Source organism: Convolutriloba macropyga, chromosome 3 (genome assembly GCF_964194025.1).
Source record: "Convolutriloba macropyga chromosome 3, txConMacr16.3, whole genome shotgun sequence".
In the NCBI taxonomy this organism is placed as follows: Eukaryota; Metazoa; Xenacoelomorpha; order Acoela; family Convolutidae; genus Convolutriloba; species Convolutriloba macropyga.
Genome location: NC_134470.1, coordinates 69,601,096 through 69,616,900, shown reverse-complemented (window position 1 = coordinate 69,616,900; position 15,805 = coordinate 69,601,096). Strand labels below are relative to the sequence as shown.

General features: G+C 32.6%; 1 protein-coding gene across 1 annotated transcript in view; it reads left to right on the top strand.

Moving 5' to 3' along the window:
- The first annotated feature begins 2,945 nt into the window (after positions 1 to 2,945).
- The window catches only part of LOC142337247 (uncharacterized), a 123,952-nt gene continuing 111,092 nt past the window's right edge, over positions 2,946 to 15,805 (top strand). The window contains exon 1 of the mRNA XM_075386400.1: positions 2,946 to 3,211. Within this exon, the coding sequence (XP_075242515.1) occupies positions 2,979 to 3,211 (233 nt within the window). The 5' untranslated portion in view covers positions 2,946 to 2,978. The remainder of the gene's footprint in view (positions 3,212 to 15,805) is intronic.

The following is a 15,805-nucleotide window of genomic DNA, read 5'->3' as shown; positions in this document are numbered from 1 at the left end:
TTCTAGGGAGCTGAAATGTTGCACTTGTTGAGAACAGTATAATTTAAATAATTGTCCAACCTTTTTTTCTGGAGTAAACTTAAAATAAAGAAAAATTTCTTTAACTAGTTCCACAACGAAAAACATTTTTAACTCTTTGCCGTTCGCACAATGAATGATTTTTTGAGATGCATTTTTAGCCATTCCCACAATGTATGAATTTTATTGGTATGTATTGGGAATATACTCTTAATGTATTTGCATTATCACTAAAATTGATCAAATGTTTTTTTGCCTTTTTCGCTTTGTTTTATTCTCCTTCAGTTTCACATTTTCATTTTTACTAGGCATTAAGTCGTTCAGTCGCTGTATGCTGATAAAATACTTTAATTTGTTTAAAAAATGTTTTTCAAATTTAAGTTCGTGGGCGTAAACGAAGCATGAAAAGTTGAGAAAAGAGAACCCGAGGGACGAAAATTTTTAAAATGTCTCGTCAACAATCGATTGAGTTTTTCTACTCTATATGTCTGTCTCTCTCTCCACACACACACACACTTAAAAAAGATAGAACACAAGCTTTCATATAGCGTCTAACCCGCAGATAAGTTAAGAGGGTTTGTACAAAAACAATTAAAAGGACGTTGCTTTAAAAAAAAGCAACAATATAGATGTTTACTTTGGTTTTTCAGATGATTGATATCAAAAACATATCTCGTGTACAAGGACTTTTAGAGGGCGTGTTGTATTTCTATGTGGACCATTAGTTCATGCAAGGTCGTGCGATTTTTTTGACGCTGTTGGCGCCGCTTTTAAGTCTGGCCATGGGGTCAATTTTATTGTATTATGAGCAGAAAAGACAGTAAAACTCTATTCAACATTTCAACCTGCTGCTGGGTAGGCCTGGATTGAATGGCAATTTGCAAATTTTTCAGACATTAGAAAGCGCTACCGGATATCTGCTCTTTATCAGAGATCAAAACGTTGCCTATCAGAGGATAGATTAAAAGCCCCCTCTTTCCTTACATTTTCCTTCCAAAAATCCAACGCCTTTTAAGACTGTCTGTTAAAATTTTAGAGAAAAAGGCCGCAGGAGATAATGAGCCCTGGTGGTTGTTGAAATGGAATTTATGTCCGTATTCCGTCCTTTTTCCTTAAAATCTCTTTCGAGACACGATCGCTGTTTTCAGAGGTTAAGCATTATTCATTTCTCCTGACCGTGTGAAAAGCCTTGGAAGCGGAAAAATAATGGCGAAAAAGGATAAAGTACATATCAGAATTCTAGCCTGAATTAAAAAGATTATTATACAATTGAGTTTTACCAAAATGTGACGATGCGTAACCCAGTCTACGTAATTTCTATGGTTCTGTTATTAGTAATTCAAAAGCGTTTATTTCAGGTCAGTTGCATAGGAATTTGATCTTAGAAATCAAATTATTTGTATTGTCGCTTTAAATTTATTAAAAACAAAACTTAAAATGATTGAACTTTTTTGGTAACAATCTCTTTAAAAAATGAATACACCTCCCACAACTCGTAACACTTCATAATTTGAAAATCGCCGCATATTTTTTCAAATACAATTCATCACGTTTAAAGTAAAAAGGGGAGCTATTTTGGAATTTTTGAGGTTAATTAATAGAAGTCTGTTAGATTTGATTGACAAGACAAAATTATGCCCTAAGGGAGCAATTCACTAATAATAGCACTGGGCAAATTTTGTTCCGCTCTCGAATTGCTAGGGTAGCCAATTGGTGAGTTTGACTGCGAGCAAATCTTTTCAATTCCAAGGGCATAAATTGAAATCTCAATGCACCTCATTAAACTTATAGTATTTAATGCTTGTATATTTTGTCCTTTCACCCTAATTGTCTATTCCATTTTAATTTAAACCGCGTCACTGCTGCTCGCTTACGCCACGACAATTTCCCCTCCCCAGTAAATACCCTAATCCATTTTTTCATCCTCATTAGCCCGATTCAGGGAGGGTTAAAAGAGTAAAGTTGCGAACTGAGGAACTAAGTCTCTTGCTAATTAAAATGATCCCTTCATTCGAAAAGACGACCACATTTCTATAAAGTCGTCTTAAGATACGCTAAGTCAGCTGCTTAAAATTCAAAAATTCCGCATTAACGTGCGTTCAGCCGTCGTAAGACTTGATTTTAATTGGAACTGTAAACCCCAAGCGAGAAATTTGGAGTAATTTTCTAATTTTTTTCTTTTGAAACCAGCAGTGATGCAAACGCGTGACAAGGTGTATTTTTTGTCCTCAAAATCACGAACTGGGGGGTGGGTTCTGTTCAAGGAAAAGTATTTCTTTTCACTCCGCCATCTTAAAAGCGATGAAATGTGTTACAGTTACCAGAAAGAATACAGGCTTAGTATAAACACTTGCAAATTTTATATTTTATAATTTTCATGTATTCCGCCGCGCCTGCCTTTGGCTTTTAGCGTAAAAGAAGGAATAAAACTACTACCACGAATTTTGGACCAATCAGAAAGCAGGAAATTTAAGGTGGTTCACAACTTGGAAAAAAATTGACGTTCTGTACCAAATATTAATTCCATTCTGTCGATTCGACTATTTACCTTCCAGTTGTCATTGTTTGGAAAAATTTTAGTTCAAAGTTGAAGTTTTTGAAAATTAGTATAGTATTTCGATTTATTTTTGAGAATTGTTTATTCTTTTTTCCAATCCAAATTTTGAAAAAAGTGGCTCTATTCTGTTGCGTTTTGATATCGAATTTCGTTGAGGTAATTTTTGATGAAATAAAATTATTAAAAAAATGATTTAACCGAGCAAATATAAAAACATATTTCTAATATGTAAGTTTTTTGATGGAGTTATACAGATTTTGACGAATCATTGGTTCCTTTTCCGAAGTTAATACATATGGCAAACTTAAAAAATGCTACCAGCATTCCAAAACTGGAAGATATTTTACCTCCTGCTAACCCCAAACCCTTCACCCCTGACAAAGCTACAAATGTCCAGGACGTTATGCGTCATTCTACCCTAGAACCCTACTTCAGATTTTTCTGCATAATCAACATTATTTCACTATTTGTGATTATTTCCTTTCTTCGCAAGCAGAGAGTCATTACGTCACAGTGGAGTTCCTACAGAGTGTATTGCGTGGCTTTGGCCTGCAGTGACTTGATTCTGTCAATTGATGGCTTCTTCGCAGTTTCTGAGCTTGATTTTGTCTTTCACCAAGAGAGCGTTCTTCAGTTGTAAGTTCGAATAATAATTTTTTCCTCACAATTTTTGAGAAAGGGTTAGGATTAAAGCATTAAGATTAAACAGCAGTAATTAGACATTGCAAATAAATATTGCAGAATTTTGTCCGAATTGGGTTAACTGCCCCCTGTTAAATGCATTAATTTTTGTAAACCATTTTAGTAATTCCTAAAGAGTACTGCAACAAGATCAATTGAAATGAAGATCAATGAAAAATCATTTTCTATTTTTGAGTTTTTTTGAAAAAAAAGGAAAAGTATCAAAATTAATGAGACACAATCAAAAAATTTTTCAGACAGAAAGAATTTCCAATTATTTATGTCACGCGGAAAAATCTAACCAAACAAACATTGTGAAATTTTGCTAATAAGAGATCTGCGATGGATAAAGATTAACTCGACTTGATCTCAAAATCATGCTACTTCAAATAGTCGACAATTTTCTTATGGGATAAACCCTGTGTGATTATAATATTCCGGTAAAATCGATAAAAGTCATTGAATGAATCGAAACGAAACAAAGTTTTCATTTTACAGTTACTGAAACTCTTTAATCCTATGTCAGAAGTGATTGAATGACGTTGAAGCATCAGTAATTGTTTGTGTCAAATACATTCTTCAAGTGCCTTCCCAAACATAAAAATGTTTCGCTTCAACATTTATCTTTTTTTTTCAAAAATATTGGCTTTACGCTATTTTCGATTTACGCTCGCTAAAACTCACATTTTCTCTCATTTGTTGTTTGTTTAATGTGAATCATTGTTAAAATAAAATTTGATGAAGTTTTATTACATAAATATAAAATAGAGAACTCACAACAAACACTACAAAAACTTCAACTAAATAAATAAATGCTATTAAGCGTTGCAGTCGAAACCGAAGTATTTGAACGTTACAGTAACTGCTTACCTCTTAAGGTTATGCGTTGCATCGTCAGGGCAAAGGAAAACAAAAAAAACTTCTGTTTCAGAGTTGAAACGAGTACGAATTATGCTAAGATAGCTCTTGTTGATATTTTTCCATTATCAGTTTTGCGCTCATAACAAAACATTAGAAAAATTGGGCATCAAATTTTTTATAGGAATTTTGCGTTGATTTAATCATTGTTTTTTAGGTTATTTTTTGAAATTTACGTGATATTTTTTTCGAAACTGAGCAGAATTTAAAAATGTTGATGGGGTTACTTTATTAAATTATTACCAGAAAAATGAACGAAAACTAACAATGTACTTTTTCTTTGCAAATAGCTGCAACATGACGGCAATGTTTTACTAAATATATAACTTAATGTGAATTAGTGCAAAAGATTGATTCACTATTCCGACTTTCGAATTTTTTTCTAGCTTATTGGAGAGACACAATAAAAAATGTGAGAAAAGTTGCCGAGAGTTTTTTTTGAAGCTGTCTATAGTTTTAATGTCTGTTTTTCTAGCCGAGTTCCGCTTCGAACTAAACAATTCTATGACATGCTTCTTCTAACTTTGATGATAAAAAATCCTAACAATTTTCGCAAGAATAATTAACAAAAAATTTAAAATTACTGTTGCTCTTGTGGCTAGTCCTTATATAAAATTATGTTAAATGAAGTTTTAAAATAGTTTAGATTGATTAAAAAAATTATAAACGCTGCTGTCCGTAGTCTAAATCAAGACTTCAACGAAACTTCTTACTGAAGTTAAGTTATAATTTTCGATTTTGGTTATGTGTACCTCACAATTGTTCGGTCAATCAGCTGTCAAGTGATTTTCCGTCAAAAAATTTTTATTAATTATTTGAAAATTTTAACGATAGGAAGTAATGTTTCGATGACAAAACTAGCATTCGTGTCGATTAAGAAAAGTGCTATTATTTTTACGTAATTTACTAGTTTAAAAAATATATATAATGCATATGATTCTTAAATATTTGGCGATTCTTTTTGGCCGTTGGCTGCATGCAATTGGAGAGGCTATGGAGACAATTAGGGCAGTTGAAGCAACAACAGTTTTGCCTGGTTTCTAGGCAACTCAGTTTTATAGCTATTTTCATAAGCAAGTGGCAGTGCCAACGGATCAAGTGCACTTTATCAGTTTTTCTAACATGAGTCTGGAGAGCTCAGTTTTGGAGTTTGTGATTATTTTTCAGTGAAGAAAAATACAAAAAAATAATGGACTGAATGACATGTTAGTGGATATCTATTTTTCAATTTATGATTGCAGTAGTCAGTTAGCAGCTTTGTGTGTTTCATCCTGATGTTTAAATAATTTACTTAAGTTTATTTTTAAAGTACTTTAAGACTTTTTGTCATCTGGTTTTGCAATTACTGCAAGTTTGCCTAATTTCAGTCCTTAGATAAAATTTTGCCTCTAATCACTTTTTAGAGTTTGTTTAAATATGTATTTAGGTATTTAAAAAAATAACAGTAACCTGCTTCATTTCTTTAAGATGAGTCGAATGGCGTCTTATTCAATCAGTGTTGATTTTAAAAAATTTTTATTAAATGAAGTATATCGATTTTTTCTGGACTTTCATATTCTTGGGATTTGGCTATTTTTTCTCTGCAGAAGATTTATTTTTATGTTTGTCTATTCTTTTAAATTTGCATTTCTTGCATTCAGGTGACTTTAATTATGGAAGCAACGCCTAATATGCTTTTGAAATTGAGAATAATAGAATTAACTGGCTGCAATCGTAGACTCTTTAATATCAACTGAGATCTTGACTTTCATGGGGAGAGGGTAAATAAAATATTTGCTACTGATTGCCAATTTTCGGGTTTCTATTATGGGTTTATAACTAGAAGGGGTCCAGTCTCTGTTTTTTTTTGTACAGCATGCCATAATTAATAAGTTTATCATTAGTTTCAAATATTTGCCAGTATATTGACCGATATGCAAGTCCAGAATGAACACAAACCACGATAAACACAAAAGGACATTACTGTCTGACGTATGACATAATTGATATGAAAAACAGGGATGTTATTGTAGCTAAAATTAGCTTAAATACTGTAGTTGCTTTGTATGTATTCAATTTGCCGAGCGTTGTTTTTTTTTGCTGTCTTGTTTTTTCAACGCTTGCTTTTTTGTCTTATGTCATGTTACAATTTTTTAAATTTTTTTGGGACCTTAGTGGGGGCCTTCACGGTGGCGGTCCTGTATAAGGTGTGTACTATGTACATACCGAGCTAGCATCCACTTAAAAATTTCATTATACTGGAAAAAAGCGGCTCATTTGTTGGTTAATAAACTAACGGGAGCAGTATTTTCCGACATTCTTGATAATTCTTGATAATTCTTGCTATTTCTTGATAATTCTTGCTTAATCTTATGATTTCCTGCTACATCTTGTTTTTGGGTGCTATTGAATTTTTAATACTTGATATATCTTACCATGTCATGGTTAATCTTTCTTGGAAATCTTGCCAAGATCTTGTTTCTTGACAGCCATGCAAAAAACTTGCAAGTTCGTACATATCTTGGTGTTTTCTTGGTAAGTACCATGGCAAGATCTTGGCAAGATTTACCAAGATTTAGTATGTTCTTATCAAGATGTACCAAGTTTCGATTCACTGGGAGACCACTGTAATGACTATAATGATTTAAATTGGGGAAAATGAAACTAATGATAATTAAATAATAAAGAAAAACCTTTTAGGTTACCCCGCCTCAAGTTCATATTTATGTGGTGATGGGTGGGTGGGTAGTTGGGTGGGTAGTTGGGTGGGTGGGTGGGGGGGGGGGGGGGGTTACATACAAAGTAACGTCCTTCTCTATAACAAAGGCAGGCATAATTTTATCTTTATCCGGGGGCATAAATGGTCATGCCTGTTTTTGCTTAACTTTTGTACTAAAAAGGGGTCATTGAAGGTTGAAAATGATACAACAACGTCTCATTCATATTAAGTTACCGTAAATCTATATTTAGACCAACTAGAAGTGAATTGATTACCTGTTAATCCGTTGTAGTCTGGCCTAATGATACCTTACAGACCCCATAAAAACTGTTCCTGACTGTTCATATGGCAAGTTCATCGCAAATGGGAGCCCTGAAAACCCTATTTGGGGGAGGGTGCAGTGCCAATCACAATTTTTAACAGACTTAATGAAAAAGGTTAAAAAAGAACAAGTGATTGCTTTTGTTCCACACCTCGGTACGTTTAAAACCTGACAAATTTCAAAATTTGGTTTTCAAATTAGAGCATTTGAAAATAAATTTAAAAGAAACGATTACAAAGCTTCATTGAAAATTTTCCTCTTCGGTATCAGAGATAAAAAACAATAAATAACGATCAAACGTTTTACAGTCTAATTGCGCTGCAAATTGAGGCCTGGAAAACATTTCGATTCTAGGTAGCTTTTGTTCTTTTTGCTTTTCTACTTGCCCCGCCAAGGTTATAACCGTCAACAAAATTTACATTTTTTAAGCAATTTTTGCTATTTCTTATAAATCTGCTGTAAGAAATAAAATGAAGCAAGGAAAGGAAAGAAGAACTAGCAAAAATTTTTGCTAAAATGCAAATTCTGCTCCAGAATTTGTCCTGAGAAATCAGTGGAGAATTTCGTTTCTATTGACCTATGCAAAAATGGCAAAATAATTATGTCTTTTTAATTTACCATCAACAAATTGTATATTTTTAATTTATTTTCAATCTTGTACCGACTCACATGAATAATCAAGTCGATAAAGTTCATAGCGTTGCCATTTTAGTTTCTAACTAATGGAAGTTGGTTCTGTAATTGTTGTTCCGACCAACTTTAGTGGGGGGAGGAACTATATACTCAAATAGGTTTTTTTTTGTTCAGTCAATTTTGCCCGATCGATATATTCGTCGTTATTGGTATCTTTAGAAAGCCCGGACAGCATAGAATAAAAAATCAATTTTTTTAATGTCATTTTTTCTAGGCAGTTATCGAGTTATCGAGGTTCAAAGATTTGTGAACATTGCGTTGTTATCCGTTGTTTCGTATCACATTTTAGGGAATTTTTGCTCAATTTGTCGTTAATTTTGCTGGAATTTAATAATTTTGTTAGCAATAGCTCCATTGGTTTCACCTAAAGATTCAGAAGAGGCATGCTGACTCTTTTGATCCGACAATTATAGCTTAAAAATTGATGATTTCATTTTTAAATTTTGACTTTTTTCATCGAAAATGGCACCAAATGTTTCTTCGGCCCTATTTTTTCGATTTTGCCGGAGGAACAGCCCTCAAACTGCTCTGCTAACAAACGTTTAAATACACTCAAAAAAGGCTAGCTCTACCGCCGTTTATTTTAAGAGTGTTCTTGAATAAAAATGTCGCCGGTTTTTCGCTAATTTGAAACTCATTGAACCAATTTAGTTTCCTAAGGTTGATATATTGCAATTTTGTTGCCAAAGTACGTATTGTGCATATAATTAAAACAATTACCTGGTATTATTGAACGCCTCGCTTTATCAGGGTTAATTTTGCTCTTCGCGGTTTTTGACAATCAAAAAACATTGTGATTCCATTGAGGTTGTGCCTTTATAAAAACTAATTTGCACTTTTTTTTCTATGTTTATTACAGACCAGAAAAATTTCCTATTCAAATTCAACTACTACGCACTCACGTTTTCTGTCCAATTGAACGCTGATGATCCAGTGTTATTTCATGGTTTCTATGCCTTGAACAAAGCGTTTCCTTAAATTCGAATCAAATTCTTGTGTTTCGCAGCATTTGTTGTCCGTTTTGCAGTCTAAAGACTGAGTATCAATGCTTAGAGAACCAGTTGGCCCTATTGGTATACTTGAACATATTCAACGCTTTCAGTAAATATCTATTGGCTCCTATGTATTTGAATGGATTGGCGTAAACAAAGTCTAAATTCACTTTCGAACTTTGCTATTTATCTCGAAGTTCTGTCAACCTGTTGGTTAGTCTCAGTAAACAGAAAATGCATCTTTTTTCTAATAAGTGGAACTTCATTTTTCGAGATCACGAGTTCTAAATAAATTGTTTTTGCTGTTAGACATATGCCAGTTTTGGAAGTTTTTTTCGCCTTGTCTTATTATCTTTCTGATAACAGGTCACATACCGTTTTTAAAAACATATGTTTTTTAAAACATGTGTTTACAAATGAAATTTTTAAAATAGATTTTAAAGGCTTCGAAACCATATTCATACAATCTATAATTGAGTTTTCCTGTACTTGTCTGTTTTTTTTTGCCTCAAAAATTCTGGATGACAGAAAGGAGTTGCAGTTGTTTCTTCTGTAGATGTAAGCAATATTTTTTATGATTTCCTTTATTTGCTAATTGCATTATTGAGTTTGAAGTTTTGTGTTTTGAAAAGTTTGGTCGACCATTTGAACTCTGCCACTTTTTGTTTTTCTTTTTGACAACTTGTACCTTGATCTTATTAATGAAGTCTACAATCCACTTTTGGCAGAGCAAACGATTTTTTTTGGTTTTTGCAGTTGAGGTTTCATTGCTATAGAGCTATGTGGTTTCAGATTTTTAAAAAATTGTTGTTACTTGTCATTGCTTCTGGTAATTTTTTGTTGTCTGTTCCGCATAATCCCCGTAAAACGAGGGCTTATTGCTGTTCAAAAATACTTCATTAAAACAGTTCATTAAAAGCACAATCTGTTCAATTGATTTCTTATGGTTTTAAATGCTTCAACAATGTGTTTTGTTAATAGTATTTGATGAAATTTGAATTCTGTACCAGTTAACTTGTTGTCTCAAGACTTCGTCTCCACTAATTTGAGGATAAATTGGCCTCCATTAAAATAATAACTCTTTCTGATTTATTTTAGTCGGGAATTAGGGTTTTTAAAAACTTTTGAATTTATTTGGTTTAATATTAATTTTTGAATTTTGGCCTTTTTTAAATTTCATTTCTGACATTTTGCAACTTATTCTGCAATAAAAAAACAGCTTACATCTTTTCTCTAGAGAAAATACTTTGTGTTTTTTCTAATTTTTGTTTAATAGTTATGTTGTGGCTCGGTTAATTTAGGTTTGTATAATTATTTTTATTTGATTGATTGGTAATAAATCTTATAAAAATAATTGACCATTTCTGGCAGTCGTATTTTTTGCAACATACCAAGTTATTAATGACGGTTTCTATTAGTTTTCATGAGGCGAGTGGTTAATCATATATAATGGTTTATATGAATAGCGCATCGTTTCAATGACTTCGACACTGTTTTTGCCCAAATTTTAACCGAAGACTTGACGTTTAGATTTAACTTTCACTTTTTATAGTACTCTAATAACAAATTCTGGATAACGGGAGATTTTATTGACTCCCTGTAACAGCGTATAAAAGAGCCTATATAGTATTTTAAATTTGAACCTAACGGTTTTTTTACTTTGAGATTGCTTTAATAATATAAAGATAATTTCAAATTTTGCTCTCTCAGAAAGGACGGGTCCCACATATTTTTAAGACACTTATACTTTTTTTGCCTAAGCCAAGTAATTTTTATTTGATGTTTCCATTGATTCTCTTTAGACTTTTGTCTGGTATTATCTGTTGCCAATTCGACTTTTTTTATTAAAGGTTTGTAAGAAGTAATTTTTGGTCGCAATTAACAGTTGTTTTGTTCATTGATTTTGTTATTTATCTTGTCTCCTATTCTCATCAATGACAAATATAATTGGTTGGACAAGGTGGAATTGTTATGTCTTTTTGCATAGGGCTTTATCTAGGATTTCCAGTTGACAGCTGATGGTTGTCTTTGCCTTTTTTATTCTTTTTCTTCTTGACTTTTTACAAGGTCTTAATAAGGAGAAATTGCATCTGCTTCGAAGTGGAGTGAAATTTGATTTTTTAGTTTAGTTTTTAACTGATTCGTTTTTAATTTGTTATATTTTTTTAAAAGAAGAAACAGATTTTGATTTAGACGGGAATTGAGTTTTTGCTGTTTTTGTTGCTTTTGTTGTCTCGTAGTTTTATTAATAGCAGGTATCATTGGCTCTCCATTGCGGCATTAATTAAATCAATTTTTGGTTTGCACTTAAGAGAAATTACTCATTAACCATTTCTTTTCGAAGAGTGTTTTTTTGAAAGTTTTGTTTCTCTTCCTCATTTGTTTCTCTTCGAGACATTTAAGTTGAAAATGTGGGCGGGGTCGGAGCATCATGTGCGAACAGATTTTCTTGAAAGATCTTTTAATAATTATTCAATATCTTGAAATAATAATAGCCCAAATCATTTACTGTGGTGGAAGTATCGTATAGTAAAACAAATAACTGTGACAACTTAACTTGGACAACGTAAAGGTATCAGTTCTTGAACAGATAAATGTCATACATTCTTACAAAAAACAGCAATTCTATGGCTGCCTTAAATACATTCAAAGAAATGTGTTCGAACTTCTTCTATAACTCGTAGATAATTATTTTTCGAGAAATATTAACAGGAGTGAGTTAAAACGACTTATTATTGGGAGAACAGAGCAGTTCATATTGACTATGTATACGTTTGGGCCTATAAGCTACAAATATGGGTATTCACTATGCTGAAACACCTTGATGCTAAGCGGAAGCCCTATCTTTTTAAGAAAAATTATATATTGGATATTTTAAGACGGTAGAGTTTATTCTTCTAACTGATTATTATTAAGTTTGAAATACATTTTGCGGTCAACGTCTGTGCGTTACTATTAGGTGCTTCTTCATTTTTGTAGCTTCTGAATGCTACTATTTGAAACTTTCCCTTTAAGAACCTCTTACACAATAGTGTTTTATTTATGCGAATAAAAACTTATTGTTTAATATATTATAACGCGTGGTGTAAATTTTGCGTGTAAAAATGTCCTTAGGCCGAGTTTTTAATATGTATGACCTGGCATCTTTTTTCATTAACTAAAACATTATACAAAACCTTACTAACTGCTATTGTTTTGTACCAGTTTGAATGGCCCTTGTTGAAATAAGATTACCAACATTAACTGTGTGTCTAGATATTGCAAAATGCATGACACAATAAACGTAATTTTTTGTGAGCTTTTGTTCTGGGTTTGTTGAAATCATTCTTGGGATTCTTTGCTTTCAAAATAAACTACAGACAAAAAACTGTGTCCTTAGCGATATCTTAATTTAGATTCGTAGATTCGTGTCTAATGGCAGCCCTAGTAGTTTTGTTTTCGCATTCGCTATTTTCTCCAGGTGTATAAGAGGGTTTTAACAGAAAAACGATCAATGATCTCTATCTTTAAGCTCACAAGAGAAACGATGACAACGATTGGACTTTTCAGACAACGCAGATCATCATAGACAGCTTAAAATTGAACCTTAACTTGCCATTGATTGCTCCCAGGACACCGAATTAAAAACATAAGTCAAAAATTTTAAAACGCTCCTTTTTTCTGATACGAAATATTTGACAAATATGTTTTCTCCCAGATAAGCGATCTGTTTAGCATGAAATTTGAAATAAAAAACTTGGACTGTGTTCTGCAAAGATCAGGAGTGCAATGGTTTGAAACATTTGTTCAAAGAGGCATTGATGGCTGATCAGTTATCAGGAGGCCAAAGAGAACTTTAGCAACCTGATCAGTATTAAGAGCCTGTCGAGTAGTTGCAGTTGGAAGCTGATTATTTTTGACTATGAAATTGTTTTAAAAGATATAAACTTATATTCAAATTTTGCTGTTTTTTTTCTTTTTCTGTCTACTTGTTACCTAGTGTCAGTAAGGACCGGTCCCCACATATTTTCAAGAGACATATAGTTTTGTGCTGATGCCAATTAAATGTTAGCTGATGTTTTAATTGGCACTCTTTAGCATTGTGTCCGGTATTATCTGTTGTCATTTCAGCTTTTTTTAAATAAGCGTTTGTAATTAAATAGACATTGATTTTTGGTCGCAATTAACTGTTGTTTTTGTTCATAAATTTTGTTAATTATCTTGTTTCCTTTTATCATCAATGGCAAGTTAAACTGGTTTTCCAAGTTGGCATTTTTTAATTTTTTTGCTTGCTAAAAATGCTCCCATCGGCTCCGATGGAGTTACATAAGACTCTATCTAGTATATATATATATATATATATATATATATATATATATATATATATATATATATATATATATATATATAGCAAATTAGTTCTGTGAGAGTTTCTTTGAAGCAAAGATTCAAAGAATTTTTAGCAAACTAGTTCTGTGAGAGACAACCATTGAAAAAATTTGATGAAATAATCTGTCATATAAAATTCAACGAAGTAGCGAAGCAATTTGTCATGATGGAAGAATGAAGCCTTTACTTGAGAATTTTAATTTTACGCGGATTTTATGCCAACTAAATGCTGATGCCAATTAAATGTTAGCTGATGTTTTAATTGGCACTCTTTAGAATTGTGTCCGGTATTATCTGTTGTCATTTCAGCTTTTTTTAAATAAGCGTTTGTAATTAGATAGACATTGATTTTTGGTCGCAATTAACTGTTGTTTTTGTTCATAAATTTTGTTAATTATCTTGTTTCCTTTTATCATCAATAGCAAGTTAAACTGGTTTTCCAAGTTGGCATTTTTAAATTTTTTTGCTTGCTAAAAATGCTCCCATCGGCTCCGATGGAGTTACATAAGACTCTATCTAGTATATATATATATATATATATATATATATATATATATATATATATATATATAGCAAATTAGTTCTGTGAGAGTTTCTTTGAAGCAAAGATTCAAAGAATTTTTAGGAAATTAGTTCTGTGAGAGACAACCATTGAAAAAATTTGATGGAATAATCTGTCATATAAAATTCAACGAAGTAGCGAAGCAGTTTGTCATGATGGAAGAATGAAGCCTTTACTTGAGAATTTTAATTTTACGCGGATTTTAGTGGGGTCTTTTCTATTATAGCCCCCCTCCCCACGAAATTAGAGCCCAACCCCATTACCCATTACGCTATATTTGCGGTAATTTGGGGGCTATTGGTGGGGTGGGCGGGGGTGGGGGTCTGTACAAGGAATGACCCGATTTATGTCCCGCAGCATCAAGTACATGCAATTATTTCGCATTCAGTTTGTTATTTTCTGCTTAAAAGGCTATTTGGTAGGTTTTATTTAACCAGTTAGCCGTGAAAAGAGTAATCGAAGACGTGTATCGGACGTCGCGGACACCAATTACCAAAACAATGGATAGCTGATACTCTATTCTAATGAGTTCCCGCGTTCCATTTCAACAGCGTGAACCTAAATACACTCTTTGCATTTTCCCAGATTTCTTTCCGGGCTGTGAGAAAAAATTAAGTTCAGTTTTTGTACAGCAAAATTGCTTTGGGGATCGCGGGGCTACATAACTGAATAATTACCGCTCCTAATCAATAATTCATCATGAAAACAGTTTTTCGCGGGAGGTTTTTGTTTATAATTGGATGAAAGAGAAAAAGTGTTTGAGTATAAATAATTTTCATTCTAAAACTCGTTACTTTTGCTTTTACTTGAGCGTGAAAAATAAATGGTCTCCAAGGAATAACATACTTGGCTCGAAATTGAAAGCTGGTTTTCCAGTGCTAACCAAAAAGTCTTTACTCCCCGTCGAAAAAAAAGCAGCATGAAAATTTTAAATGATCAGTTATAAGATATTTGTTTTCAAGGAGAACAAAAAATTGAAGAAATCATTTAAATTTTAAGTTTTTCCAGTTTCTTCAAATACGGCCATAATAATGCTTTTAACGGCCAAAAATACCTTGAGCCAATTATTTCAACGCTAATTTTTTGGCAGACTTGACTCTCCTAAATTGGCAAAACATCCATTAGTTATCAAAATTTGAGCCCAGAATTGAATTTGTCGCCAGGTAGGAAATTGAATACGAACATCTCACTTTCTGTACGACATATTCACGCGTGAGTGGTTCAAATAATTCTGAAACTGATTATAGACTAACTTGCATTTGAATGCTGATATCTTTTTTTGGAGAAATTTTTTGGTACCGTTTGATCGGGGTCGTCTCTGGTCAGTCTTCTGATGTTCTCTGGAGTTATGGTTTCCCAATGGGCGATTGATTAAAATGATTTGTAATAACTAGGCATAATCATTCTCTGCTATTGCTTCTGTTTTTACAACAACAGGAGGATATCTCATGTGCTGTGCAAATGGATGGTATTTTTTGATATCTATGGGTTTCAAAAAAAAACTAAAATTGATTTGATTGAGTCTCTGAATTGATTTGATTGAGTCTCATAATGGCAATTGGGGTTCATATTGTGGTATCAAATATCGCGAGGGACTTTTATATACTCGTCAATTAAAATAAGACCTATCATTCTTTTTAACAAATAGTTTTGTGATCAAACTTTTTAAGGTTCTAAGCGTAATTTTTATTGTCCATTTTGTTGATTGTTGAATTGATTTAAAATATTTGTTCAGTAACCGTTATTTTTTTCAACCAAATGGCAGTGTTTTCGCAAACCTTGGTTGAATAGTATTTTTGTACTGTTCACATTTTGAGATCAATTAGTTACCTTTGCTCTTGACCTGCGCCGACCCCCCGTATTTCATATTATTACTGATAAAAAAGCTAATAAGTGAACTCAACGAACCGTTTAATTGTCCCACATTTCAACTATCTTTGCTATCAAAAACATCATTTGTGCATTGACATTTAAGCAGGCTGACTTTCCATCACAC